Below are 14,101 nucleotides of genomic sequence, written 5' to 3'. Positions count from 1 at the left end.
AGCCTGTAAGCCTTTTCCCCTCCAAAGATAATGAGGATATATCAACATTGTGTTAAAGTAATTGGGAGAGGTTTGCATTGTCGCCTTGCTTCCTGATTTAATCGCTTTGTTGCGTTGTATATGTAGCCCAGTCACACTGGAGGAGACAGACACAGAGCAACAGCAGCAGATTTTCGAAACGCCGGGAGCGGTTTCACATCAAGTTTCTGCGGCTGGTCTTGTATGTACTGATATGGCATGTTATCATCTCATAGCCAAAGCGTGACACAGCGGTTACAATGGCACATTAAGCGAGCATCATGTTTCACAAGGCAAAGGCTGCCAAGTGCCTCGCAAGATGTCACGACCACGGAGGAAACATTAAAAGGAGTGACAGCGGAATTATCTCGGCTCCTGGCTGCTGATACCTTGGAAGGCCAGAAAATCCTCCAGAGCATTGGGCAGAGTATCCTCCCTTTGGTGCTCATGCTCATAAAGCCTGGCCATGTGATACTTCAGCAGGTGGTGCCGCTTCCCGAATCTACCTCTGCAATCAAAGTGAGCCAGGAGCTTTTCCAAATCCTGCAGCCGAGTCCTGAGCTTTTCCGCCTGTAATAGCATCGAGATTTTTCACCGAAGGTGTGAATGAGAATACGGGTTTAAAAACCCCCCACAAAAAACACAAAAAAGCAAGAAAAACCAAACAAAACACTTGAAAAAAACAAAACACCACAACAGAATATCTATCTACCTCCATCTGTATTTATTTATTCAGATGCAAGGATTGAGATAGGACTCAGATTCTTGGTGCACCAAAACATCAAAATGTAGTATTTCACCAAAAGCAATGAATAAATGAATACCAAAAACAGGATAAGCACAGAACACTGTTTTCATGTCCGCATCCACTCACTATTCCCCGCATATCTGCATTTCTGCAGATAACTAGATTAGACTTCTTAGAGAATGGAAGTCCGGGTCTGAAAATGGAATAAAAGTGCCGTGATTGGCAACAGTTTGCTGACCCCGGCAGTTAAAAAATAGTCCAGAGCTATATAAATAGAGCCTGCGATCTGGCTGTGATGACACCTTTTGTTAAGCTGGTAGCCGTACGTTGTGCACGTGTGTGCACATCACGTGTGTTCTGTGTTAGCAGGAATTTCTTGCCGATCACTTTAGAGAGCAATCATCAGTGTATTAATAAGGCCTCGTCAGCTTAACACCACTCAGATAAAACAGTGAGTGCTTTTTCTGAGTTATTCATTCTTGCATTTAATCAAGTCCCATCCATTTTAAAAATATATAAAAAATAAAATAAAATTCTCCTCTAAATTCTGCTGTCATCCACGGGCTTTTTCACACCGTTCTTGATCGTCCCTCGCACGTCTCTGTCTTTTCTCAACCTCTCTCTCTCTGTGCTCGTTAGTCTTTTTTCCCCCCCTGTCTATGTTTGAACCACAGGAAAAGTAGGAGCGGAAAGACAGAGAGCGCGAGCAGCAGAAAGCGAGAGCTGGGGGAGACTCAGGACAGTGAGAGTAATTGCAGGTGTTCGCAGCAGACAAGGGTTGGGATGTTCACTGAATCGCTAACACTGTGGAAATCACAGCATGCATTCACACAGGTACAAGTCGGCCCGGTGAGAACATGCAGCCACTTTAGCCGGAACAAGAAAATGCACAGAGAACAGAAAGAACACATCTGCGCTATTGGATTGTCCTCAGAAGGCAAATCCAGAGACACGGCACCTTAGCATACAGACGTGGGCTGCTACAAATCTAAAGGGACAGAGAGGAGCAGCGCGGGAGATCATTTTTCTGTTTCACTGCACAGCCACTGTTTACTTGCAATCTACAAATACAAAGGAGCCATATGGCTGCCATGAGGGTCTACAAAGGCAGGATGTACTATGGGGACTGTGTTATTTCAGGATCAAATTGCCCCTCACGCATTAAAAGTGTGCCAAAAACACCTTGCGTAGGTGTGCAAAACAATAATATGGACTAGTGCACGGACCTGCAAGGAACATAGTGAGAATGTGGGAAGGTGCAGAAAATAAAGACCCAATGCAAGGTCAAGAAAGCTATAGTCTGAAACACTGACACCTAAACTGAAGCGATATTTTGTAAAATGCTACACTTCACTTTTATTAGAGTGTTTTAAGACTGAATTGTAGGCTCCAGTCGGCACAGCAGTTACAGTGGTTTACAATATTGCTTCAGAGTAAGCTTGTGTGTGGCGTTTGCATGATCTCTTTTTGCCTGCGTAGCTTTTGCCCTGCTTCCACCTAAAGTCTGAAGACATGTTAGGTTAATTGAACGTGAAGGAGATAAAGTGTTTTAAGTTTATAGAGTAAAGCGCTGCATGTATATAAGGTTAAAATGTGACTCGCAGTCTTTAAGTGGTTTGAGTCATAAGTAAAACTAGAGAGTGCTATAGAAATGCACATAAGTACATTCAATCTGATCAGAATTATCTCACATTTTGTAGAAGAAATTATTGATTAAATAGTTGCAGAGTCAACACAGATAAAAAGGTCCATTCCTAAACAAAAAAGAATTCATATTCAATTCATGATGTCTACTGCTTCCTAAGTAGGAAAAGCAGGACAGCGAGGACCAACTGCAGCTGGTTTTAATTTGTACTTCTTTATTAACCTTGCACTATATTAAAACTCAACATTATTGTTTTTCATTGGGTCATTATTGCCAGATACTTTTAATAAAAAAGTTAAAAATCTATCCAATAACCTGCCAAAGATCAAATTACACAGTTAAACCAACTATCGAGCATTAAATAGCAAGACATTTTCTTTTGTAGAGACCACATAGAGCTTACAGAGGAATGAATATTGATGGACAAAAACACTATCGTGAGAAAAGGACTCTGTGCTGTCCTTCGTACACTCCAGATCCACCTTTAGCAGTAATAAATTGACGTGATTTTTGTTCTGTATGATTTTATCAGCCTCTCACATCCTTGTGGAGGAATTTTGGCTTGTCGTTTGCAGGTATATGCACAGCTCTCTTAAGACAAATTGTACTATTTTGAACTTTAACATTTAACATACTAACTGACACCTGAGATGTAGCTCTCAGGTTTTTTTGCAATTTCTCAGCACTGCACAACTTGACCTTGGGTTGAATTTGCTGGGACGCTCTGAATGCTCCAGTAAACTCTCAAAACTCCTCCTTTTATAGAGGTGTTCACACCTGCTGATGATGTCTGTCAAATGCATTTCATTAGCAGCACCTAGCTGCACACAATCCTGTGAAAAATGCTTATTCATATATTAGGCCAGTGTTTCCCAACCACTGCGCCGCGGCACATAGGTCTGCCGTGAGAATTGATCAGGAAGATTATCTGGGAAACACTGTATTAGGCCATCCTAGCTGTCATGCTAACATCACATACTTTCAGAGACATTATCTTGGCAGTTGAAGTGTATGTAAACTTGGGTCCCGTTTTAACCGTGACATCCCATATAATTTCTTCCTTATTCTAACTTGAATGTCTTGTATGGCGATCTTTACCTGCAATGATGCTTTCTGACCAACAGATGGCACTCTTACAAATACCAAGTGCTTGTGTCCAGTTACAGCCGTCAGTGACGGCCAGCCACGCAAAGCAGATTTAAGGAATACACATTCCCAACACAGTCAACTTGTGTAGCTTTTTTGCTATCATGTTTGCCATTTGACTACAAATGCTTATTTTTATATGCTGTGCCCTAATTTGTCATTCGAAGCAGTAAAAATTTAAAAAAATCCTGATTTTTTGTTTTTCTTCCAAACGCAAATATTAACGAACATAAACAATTTAACGAAACATAGACCCACCTGTTTCTTGACAAGGCCATAACAAACTGGGCATTCCTCGCACTGGTGTGTGGCTCTGTTGTGGAAATAGTTTAACTCACATTTGTCACACTTGTAACCCACAAAGCCCTGGCGGCAGTGGCAGGTGCCGTTACTGCGACACTGCATAGAAACGGAGCCCATCGGGTCACAGTTACAGGCTTGGTGAGGCAAGATGGGACCACAAGGGGATGGCAGAGCCGGGGAAGCAACAGAGATAAACATTTATAGAGTTAGAAATGCCTTCATGTGTGATCTGTATTAGAGGAAGTATTAGAGGATTAGAGGATGGCACATAGTGCAGTTGTGATGCCTCGAGTAAAGTACTGTACCTCTGCAACCTCGTGATGAGAATCCAAAGAAGCCCAAACGGCAAGTATCACACAGTCTCCCCTCCACTCCTGTGCGACACACACACTGCCCTGTGATTGGATGGCATGCCAGTGACGATGAGCCAATTGGATTACATTTGCATCTGAGGAAGGCAGGAAAATGACACATTAATGATAGAGTCTGCTTCTAAGAATAGTTGTTACTGCTTTTCATACAAATCAACTCTGAAGCGCACAGGGGATCTGTTTACATTTCACATCCAATGCCTGGATGGAGGTTGAAGAAGCCAACTTCGCAATAACTGCAATCCCGTCCGGTCACATGACTGAGGCAATGACAATTTCCTGTCTGAGGATGGCATTCATTTACATGCCCAGATGTTCCAGCAGAGCTGCAGCTGCATGCTAAAGGAAATAAACACAAAACTTGAAACAAAAAAATCTGTTTGCAGCTTGCAAACAGCTTGCGGTACAAGATACGCCTACTTTGTATATCTTCAACTGGCACACTGGATTTCTTGTATTTATCATCTATTTAAATAGGCTAGTATGACGAACAAAGATAAATAAAGTTTTGATTTTAAGAACAAGCCACAATGATCCAGGAGAAACATCTAGGGATATGCATCTTTGTGTAGACCAATTTTAGTGCAGAGTTTGATACCTTTACATCGATCAAAAACGTGTGTTTTGGAATCTTTATTGTCTCAATAGGAGATGTGGGTTACTTGTTCGTCGTGTTCCAAACACATGTTGCTAACAGGGAAGCTGCAGAGTGCCACTGGTGGCCAACCTGTGCAACAATCATAACATAACAGGGTTGAAGTGTTTTTTTTTAATTTTCATTTCTCATCCTTTATAAATGATTATAGTAATATATCAGCAAATAGCTAACACAACATCTTGCTTTCACATCTGCAGTTATGAGTGATTTGTTTATGTTATACAGCTTGATTTCAGTCACCAGCCAAACCAAATATTACATTTCCCAGTTTATCAATTCATTATGAAAACAATAAGAAAAGACAAAGAATAGAATAATAGAAGTCCTATATCCCTCTGTGGTGTTGTTCTGTTCTGTAGAGGCTCAACTGTGGTAGAATGAAGCACAAGAAAAGGATAAGAAAATCAAAGGACAAACACGTCACAGCTATTACTGTTTCTGCTTTTGTAACTTCAGTTAGTTTTTTTCCCCCGCTTTCCATTCTCCCAGCCCAGCGAGTCTCTTCTTTTTTGTGTTATCTTTCTGACCCACAGCCATTTGTTCAAACCATTTTCAGCTTTTGCCTTTCATGACTCAAGACAGCTATACCTGTCAAAATAGAACTCTTGAATTGAAGGCAATTTGAATGGACTATTTTTTCCTCTTTTTAAAAGTCCAACCTGAAGGTCAAGTAGCCTTTAGTAGAATATGTCCATTAGCTTTCTGGTTGTAAACACAACAATATGACAGTATGAATTGTATGCTGATACAGTTTAAATGCAACACTGCTGGAAAAAAGGTTGAATGCAGTGGATGTTTCCAAGGGAAGCAAGCCAAACACATCTATAAGTGCAGGGGAACTCTTTCAGGAGACCCATCTTTCATTGCTCATCTTGCACTGACATCGTAGCGTCATAATAAATTACCGGCACACTCTCGGTTACTCACACTTGCACTTCTGGCCCACTGTCTGGTCCAGGGCGTTGCCGTAAAAACCCTGCTGGCAGCGTTCACAGTGATCTCCCTCCGTGTGTCCCAGGCACTTCAGACAGCGCCCAGTGACGTGGTCACATATTCCCACCGCGTTGAAGTCCACATTACCATTGCAGTTGCATCTCGCACATGGCTGAGCTGCCCCTGAGAGCCCTAGGGGGTCACCATAGTAGCCATCTTCACACCTCTGACAGCGCATTCCTACACAGAGAATGAGGTGAGAGAGAGACGGGCAGGAAATAGATGAATAGATGAGAAAGAACACTGCTGGAGGTCACCGTCACCCGACCTCAGCTCAAATTAAGGTGGAGTGCGCTACAGCCACCATCTTTTCAGTATCACGCTGTCGTGTGGAGACGCTCTGACTGCTTTGATCTTGACATAAAGCTCGTTACTCAGTGTGCTTCCCATCCATACGAATTTGTTTAAATTGTTCACGTCACCTGTCTGTCCTGCAGGGCAGTTGGTACAGACCACCTGTCCTGTTTCTGCAATTTGGACACAGCTGGTCTGGCCTGGGCAAGGGCAAGGCTGACAATCACCAGGTGTGCCAATCAAAGAGTTGCCATAGTAACCATCCAGGCAGCGCTCACAGGTCGTCCCGGTGGTGAAGTCTGAGCATTCACATACACCTGAAAAACACACAAAAAAGACACATTGGTAATGCACATGCACACCTGCTTAGACAGTGTTGTTTATCTCACAAACAGGGGACAGAAAACAACGTTTTCCTCATCACCAGCAGAGGACGCTGTGTCTCTGACCATCACTGCACCTACTCCCCATAGATACTCCAGCTCTGTTAATAAAAGGGAAAAAAAAGAAAAAAAAAACATAGTGCTCTCCACAGCCCACCGCGGAGAGCGCAAGACAACTAAATTCACCCAGTCTATAATTGCTTTGGGAAAAATATAAGCCAAATGTGGTCCGAAAGACCTTCAAGAAGTAAAGCAATTCCCCCTCCAAGTGGGAGAGATTACCAATTCTATGATGTCCTAAAAAAAACAGAAAAAACAAACTGTTGTTTTGAAACCTCTTTTGAAGAACAACTTGCACCTTTAAGCCACTCTAAAGGATTTACTCACGTGCAAAATGTGTTGATATACATGCGCGTGCATAGAATCCCCGATGAATTCTGCTCGATTTACTGAGCTGCTTTTTGCCCTCATGTCACATTTCAAAATCCATTAAGCTACGGGTAGTGCTGAATGATATGACATGATAATCGTAGAAAATACCCACAGCAGTGGAGGCACTGATATAATGTATGGGTATATGGAGTGAATGTAAAGCAGCTTTCGGTGACCTGCCGTGGCTCTGAAGTCACACGCTGAATCGAAGAGACCTACGTAGCGGTTTGAGCAACAACTTCTGAAGCCATTAAGACAAAAAAAATTCTCACATGATTTAAAGTGGCACATTAGTGTACCACAAAATAATAAGTGCTAACATTCTTGGAAGACATTAATTATAAGGTATAAAAATAGTATCTGCATTTGAGTTTCTTTGTGTGACTGCGCATATTTTTTTTTTTTGGTGCACTGCAAGAATTTTTTTGTGTTTTAGTATTAATCAAATATTATATATATAATAATTAATTATATATATTATTTATATCTTCTACAGAACACCAGTAACATGAATCACAAATAATCTGCAGGCATGTGATTTTCTTTTATTTTTTTTTTTTACTGAGTCCTCATTAAAATTTCCCATCACTCCCCTCATAGCCTACGGTGTAATTCAGTGAAAAGCTCTCTGCTGTGCATTTTTAAATCAGCTCACACTACTGAATATTGGAGTAAATAAATTCTTGCCTCTAGTTATGGGGGGGGGGGTCACCGCAACCAGTGTCCCCCCCCCCCCATCGTGAACCTGCGAGTATATGAGATGGAATAAAAGCTGCAAAGTCATTAGCGGTAACAATTATGCTTTTGCCTCATGAAGTGTAGACTTCTGGGAAAAAAAAAATTATTAGTTCTTCGACGATGTGAGGTGAATGATAGTAACTTTCAAGCATGTAATGCCAGTCATTTAAACAGAGCATTTAGCAATAATGATTGTTTCCAGCATGAAGAAGTGAGTCTTTCTTGAATTTCACAAGGCATTCCAATGACACTGATGTTGTGCAGTGTCAATCCCCAATGAGCCATAGTAAATTTAATGGCAGCAGAAATGTGCTGACTTTACTGAGTGTGAAGATGACTGAGCGTGATATGAGGCAGCGGAGCCACCGAGGGCCTCCTCGACGCTATTATCATTTTATCGGCTCCTCAGAAAAGCTAACGGCACGGATCGCAAAGTGACGCTGAATGGCAGGATCACGTGACGCTCCTCATCGTCATGCCAACCGCATCCCTTGAGAATCATTTTATCAATGAATCAATGACCGCTCACTCGGCCTGTTAATGAACTGGGATTTCTGTGATGCTAACGTCTGGAGCAGTGCGTTTTGAATCCTTTGACAAATCCACACAATCCTCCTATTCTGCTTTCACCTTCTCGCGCTCCTCCCCTTTCAGCTAAGGAGCCCTGCACTTCAGTGCTCTGCTCTCCTTGTCTCTTTTGTGATGGCAGAGCAATATTTCTCCTTGTTTTTTTTTTCTTAAAGACGAGTCCTCCATCATATATATACATCACACTCCAAAAAAGCTCTTTTCTACCAGTGCTTATTCTACCTGCGCCCCATCCCTGCACTCATTCTCTCTGCAGGAGCGCATTCACACCCAGGACTAATGCGCTTCATTAATGGAGCCACTTGTGGCCAATAGAAATACAGTGGAATGCATCACTGAGAGATAGCTGCAGGGGCGCAGGCGGCCACTGTGGAACAAATGAAAGACAGGCGGCTTCACTCATTTCTCTCGTTCACATCTGAGCATCATTCACTGCTCCTCTCTCAAACGGAGTCGTTCTTCCAAAGATAGCGGTTATCGCCGCTCGTGGTAGCTTGTAATAACTTTAGCACCAGATGGAGACAGAAAAGGAGGAAACATATTCCAAGGAGAGATGGTTCTTAAATATTTTTTTTGTGTGTGTGTGTGTCTGTTTTGTTTTGAAAGAGATCGTAGCCCAACTCTCCTCTGTTATTACATTTGCCTCTAAAGTCTCAAGATTTATTTTCTGACTAAATTGAGTTTCTTAAGATCACCGCGTGTCATCTGCACCATCTTGGGAGGTCTTTCTGAGAATGAAGGGCGACGTGTGGGGCCCTTGATGACGTGTGAAGCCAGACACACAAGGAAAACAAGCAACTCAGCTGTGCCACTTAAGTGTTTAGGCTACTCGTCACTTCACGACTCAGCACAAACACGCATGAAAATAATCGTGGACTATAACAGATTCCTACATTTTCTGCCCCCCCTCCCATGCACATTAAACAATACTGCCGCACGGATGTGATTTCACAAACATGAGTTTTTCAAGAGCTCCACATTTTCCAGGAGGCTTGTCTCCTTAGCCCACTGGAACATTAAAATGCTTCTGGCCAAGGAAATTTATTTACTAATGCATGTGAACACACTGCTTTAATGAAGGGAAGGAGGAAAGAAAAGCAGAGACAGAGAGAGAACTTTTTGGCCTGCCACTTTAAGGCCTCAAGGGTGGAAGCCGGGTTAAATCTGCTGCGCGACTGTTATGGCGATGTTGTTCTCTAATTTAACACAGATATGCTGCTAGTGACTGCTGCTGCAGATGTGGCTTGTCATGGGCTCTGAATAAGTGGACTGCTGCAGAGGAGAGAGGGAGGGGCAGTATATTGTGTCCAGCGCCATACATAATGTGTGCAGTACGGATGACTGGGGAAATACGTTCTGTCGTGCTGTGACTGTGGAAAATAAATGCATCAATTGCTGTTTTGTGTATAGACGTTGTCAGCCAAATTGTTACAGCCAAGGCCCCCTGGGTATCCCGGGGATGGAAACTCTAACAGCAGTGGCTGTAGCTCATGTTGCCTCACTCTGGCTCTGGGTTACCTAGATGTTAGGGAGGAGCTGAACAAGAGATTTATGATGTCTTATTAAATGCTAATTCCATAAAACTGCTTAAAAAAGCCAATCAATAATAATCTTAAACTGCTTATTCTTTTTTCATGTAATTAAAAGGTGAGACTGTTATCTGAGACTTAACTGTAAGATCCACGGTGAGCCGTGTTATATGGCATGAAGAGACAAACTCAGGATGTTTGACTACTTCAGCCGTCCCCTAGACTAAAGTACCTCAACAACTAAACATTTATGTTTATAGGTTTGGAAGTTTATCCATTTTTTTTCGTCTTTGCACATGTTAGATGGATTCCCATGCATTAAATTTGAATCGCAGCACTCACACTGTATAGATGTTAACCTCAGGATGAACTGTAACAATGTTGGCAGTTGCGTATATAAAGTTTTATCATCAGGTTAAAGCTGTTTAGTCTGTGAGCAAATAGCCATCAAACCAATGACAAACAAGCTCAAGTGAAAAGGGGGAACTACTAAACATTATAAACCCAGACTGCATATAAATGATTGATGTAGCAACCAGGATATCACACGTGCTTTGAGATGAGCACTTTGACCTCCACCATCTTGGTGCTTTTGAAAGTGGACCTGCCGACCGAGCAGTGCACGCTCACACTTGGCAATCAGAAAGTGCTTGCTTTGGGTCAAATCATCAGTAAACACGATATCTCCTTTCACTGCTTTGCTGATGATATTCAACTATATCGTGTCCTCAATCCCAGGATGGATAAAATCATCATACGCTTTGAGGGCATCCAATTCTTAACAGAATTTCCTTTAGCTGTTGACAATAAAACAGATTTTTTTTTCTGAGACATTGCAAAATTGAGATTCATTTGCTTAGACTAGTGCATTTCACTTTACTCTGGTCTCAGTCAGTCCTCTCAGTCCCGTCTACAGCCTGTCCATAATGCTGCTGCTGGGGTCCTCATAGACACACGAAAAAAGAGATCATATTGCACCTCTGGTAGCTTCTCTCCACTGGTTGCCAGTGAGGTGTGGAATCAATTGCAAGAGCTTCCTGCTTGTTTACAAAGCCTCTCATGGCTTGACTCCTTCTTACATCGCTGACCCCTACAACCCTATTCAGTTTCCAGGTCCCTCCGGTCAGATGCTTCTGGCTTTCCCCCACTCTAGATTTAAACCCAGAGGAGACCGTGTCCTCTCTGTGTTTACCCCCAAACTGTGTAACAGCATTCCCTTCAAAGTCAAATTTTCTCCTTTCTTTTGAGTCTTTTAAAATTATGCCCATACCGCATTCCAGATACCTTGGAGCGCATTCCAGAAAAGGCGAGAAAAAACTTGTTTTGGTTCATAGCATCACTAGCAAAACAGCACAAGACTGCATGAGACTTTGCACTTAAAAAACACATTAATAGACAGAGTCTGGTTAGTGCTCTACATATGGCTCATTTAGTGAGTCAATAATACATAACAGTGGCAGTACAAATGAAATGTTTACAGTTTTACTACGGTTTATGTTCAGTGCCGCCATCTTGGATTGCTAACTGGATTGGATTTACCACCTCAGGGTGTTATGGTAAGACTTTCCGAGAGGAAAATTGAAGTTAAGGGGGCATTCCACAAAAAGTTCTGACTGGGACTACCAACTTCTTCAGGAATGCACCATTAAACTTATTTTTACTTACTAGCATTTGAGTCTGTCTGTATCTTTTTTGTCCATGACTGTGTATGTTTAGCACCTACTAAGATATATTTCACTTATTTCTTATCTATTCTTTTTTTTTTCTAATCCTCCTTTTGTACAACACTCTGATCTTCTTGAAAAGATACACTACATAGACAAAAGTACTGGGCAACCTACTGATTACACCTACAGGAGCTACTTAGCCTTAGAAGCCCACTCAATGAAGTTCCTTGTGCTCATGTTAATACCAAAAATGGTTTGGAACTCAGCAGTCAGTGAATCAGTAGAGCGTTGGTGACTGAGGACTAGACGACGCTGCCCTGTAACTTCACATGTTCTGTACCAATGAAGTTGATTGTGGAACATGTAGGAGAATAGACCTTTATGACTTGTTGCAGTGGCATCCTATTACAGCAGCATCGGTGAATTACCCATTCTCTCACAAATGTTTGTAAAGGCAGACTGAATGGCAAAAATCTTGATTTTATGGACCTGTGACAACGTGACTGAAAACACCAGAATTTGAAGATACAAGGTATGGCCCAATACTTTTGTCCATATAGTGAAGGTTCACCTATCATATCAGGACATATACACACCAATAAAGTCTTGGAAGAGGCCATAGAAAATTATAATTGAAAGGCTATTTTCTCACATAAGACTATACAATCTGATTTGCAACCAGAGGAGTTGGCTCTTGCTGGCTTTTACAAAATATGCACATTTCCAAATTGGCTTCACTCGGAAGCTGCTTCATCTTTTGAATACAATCTGTGATTAAGCTTAAATAGTTAATTCATTTATTAGAACTGACATTGGCAATTAGTGCAAAGTCCAAAGCACCATCATGGCGGTAGATTTTTTTCCCCTCTTGTTTTTATTCTTTAAATCTTTGCCCATCTGTAAGTGGTCAACCATTCTGAATCCAATTAGTACCTAATGTAAGGAGCGGTTTTAATGTTCAATCCTCAGTATGATCCTTCTCAGGGCTTTTCCAATTGTTTCCAGCCAAAAGCATATTGCCACATCATTTTCATTATAAAATAATTAACATAAACAACGCAATAATGGGTTCATGTGGCACAAAACTGCAATTTAATATTGTTATTTTAAAAGTCAGGCATGATTAAAAACAACACTGGGTCTGTTTTATTCAGTCATTTAATTATTCTCTCTTTCTTTGCACAAATAGAATATTATAAATGGGAAATCACACACGAGGTAGGTATTTGTGCATTTTTATTAATGTGAAGTGATGGGATTAAGTATTTAGTTTATAGGGATTTGAAGGGGAAGCTCAGTTTGATCTGAGCGATCGTTAGCTGTGTTTGTAAGTCCACGCTGTGCATCCACAAACTGGGATCATTGGGCCAGTTTATAAATGCAGACAAATCACGTGTTTTCAGCACTTGGCTTTAATATTCAGGCGATGAAGACGGCCAGCTTCATTCAGTCTATCACACGCACCTGAATACAGCATGTGCATCTCCTCCAAAGCCGCTGAATAAAAAGGTCTTTCTTTTCCTTGTTCTGTTTCATAACAGCATATGCTTGTTTCTCACTTTGACATTTGTGCAGGGCCAAATTTTTGAATAATGTGCACTGGTTTTGCATAACTAAATGTCACGCCCACTGCAGTCTGGTGGAGGAGGTCAGGGAACTGAAGCGATTTTTTTTCTCCTGGTCTGGGCTTTTGAGCAGTGAAGTACGTACATTGAAATCAGGCTAATAAAGGCCATCACCCAGAGTACCTGTCTCCTTGCATCAATTAAGGCACAGATGAAGAAATGACCAAGTGTGCTGCTTACTGCATGCTCATTAGAATGCCAAGTTAAACTGGAGAATGCTGTGAGTCAGTGTTTACCAACAAAGGGGCACTTTAGAAGGAGATAGAGGAAGTCAGGGCGCGCATTTCCCAAATGCCTCCTTAAATGCCATCGTCAGCCTCTCTAAGGTCATTAGTTGGAAAAATCTTTCAGAGAAAGTTGAGGCAGAAGAACTGATACAGAGGGAAGCTGGCTCTAGTGGTGGTTTATTCAGCCCCTTAATCTCTCTGGTGGGTTGCATTTGTTGCAGGCTAAGCCCTGAAATGCCTGGCCTGTATCAGCATGATGGGATATGAGGAGCGACAGTGAGGGGAAAAGGAAGTGAAAAAGTGCAAAATAAGACAGATGTAGTCCGTTACAAAGCATCTTTCCATGTAATTTCTACTGCTGATCCTATTTGGCACGCTTTACTTATCTCCTCACGACCAGCACATTTATTCTACACAAAAATAAACAGAAAGATAAACAATGTGCACACTCTCTCTGCCTGTCTTAGCTTCTAGTCACACTGTCAGTGATTGCAGATTTGAAAAGGTTTCGACCTTTCCCTGATGAAATCAGTTCAGACAAGGAAAACTCAGTGCAACGAACTAGCTACATCCATAAAATTACACAGAAAAAAGGAATTTTACCGACCTGAACACAAACAAAAGATATAAAAAAGAAAAGAAAATTGAAGCAATGTCCTCAGAAATCCCCCCACAAGTATTTATACTGGTTACTGAATTTGTTGGTTTGCACTCACTTTCAAAAAAATCCAGAAAA

The 14,101-nt window shown here is 41.6% G+C and overlaps 1 protein-coding gene across 1 annotated transcript in view; it reads right to left on the bottom strand.

The window, feature by feature from the left end:
- lamc3 (laminin, gamma 3) overlaps nt 1-14,101 on the bottom strand; it is a 133,517-nt gene that overhangs the window by 15,906 nt on the left and 103,510 nt on the right. Inside the window, exons 13-18 of the mRNA XM_026173353.2 lie at nt 6,305-6,493; nt 5,817-6,062; nt 4,417-4,570; nt 4,166-4,308; nt 3,816-3,994; nt 408-588 (exon numbers count right to left, since the gene is read on the bottom strand). Of these exons, the coding sequence (XP_026029138.2) occupies nt 408-588; nt 3,816-3,994; nt 4,166-4,308; nt 4,417-4,570; nt 5,817-6,062; nt 6,305-6,493 (1,092 nt within the window). The remainder of the gene's footprint in view (nt 1-407; nt 589-3,815; nt 3,995-4,165; nt 4,309-4,416; nt 4,571-5,816; nt 6,063-6,304; nt 6,494-14,101) is intronic.

The sequence above is a fragment of the Astatotilapia calliptera genome, chromosome 7, assembly GCF_964374335.1.
Source record: "Astatotilapia calliptera chromosome 7, fAstCal68.1, whole genome shotgun sequence".
NCBI classification, from domain to species: Eukaryota; Metazoa; Chordata; class Actinopteri; order Cichliformes; family Cichlidae; genus Astatotilapia; species Astatotilapia calliptera.
The sequence above is the reverse complement of the archived record's forward strand: the minus strand, read 5'-3'. Positions and strand labels throughout refer to the sequence as shown.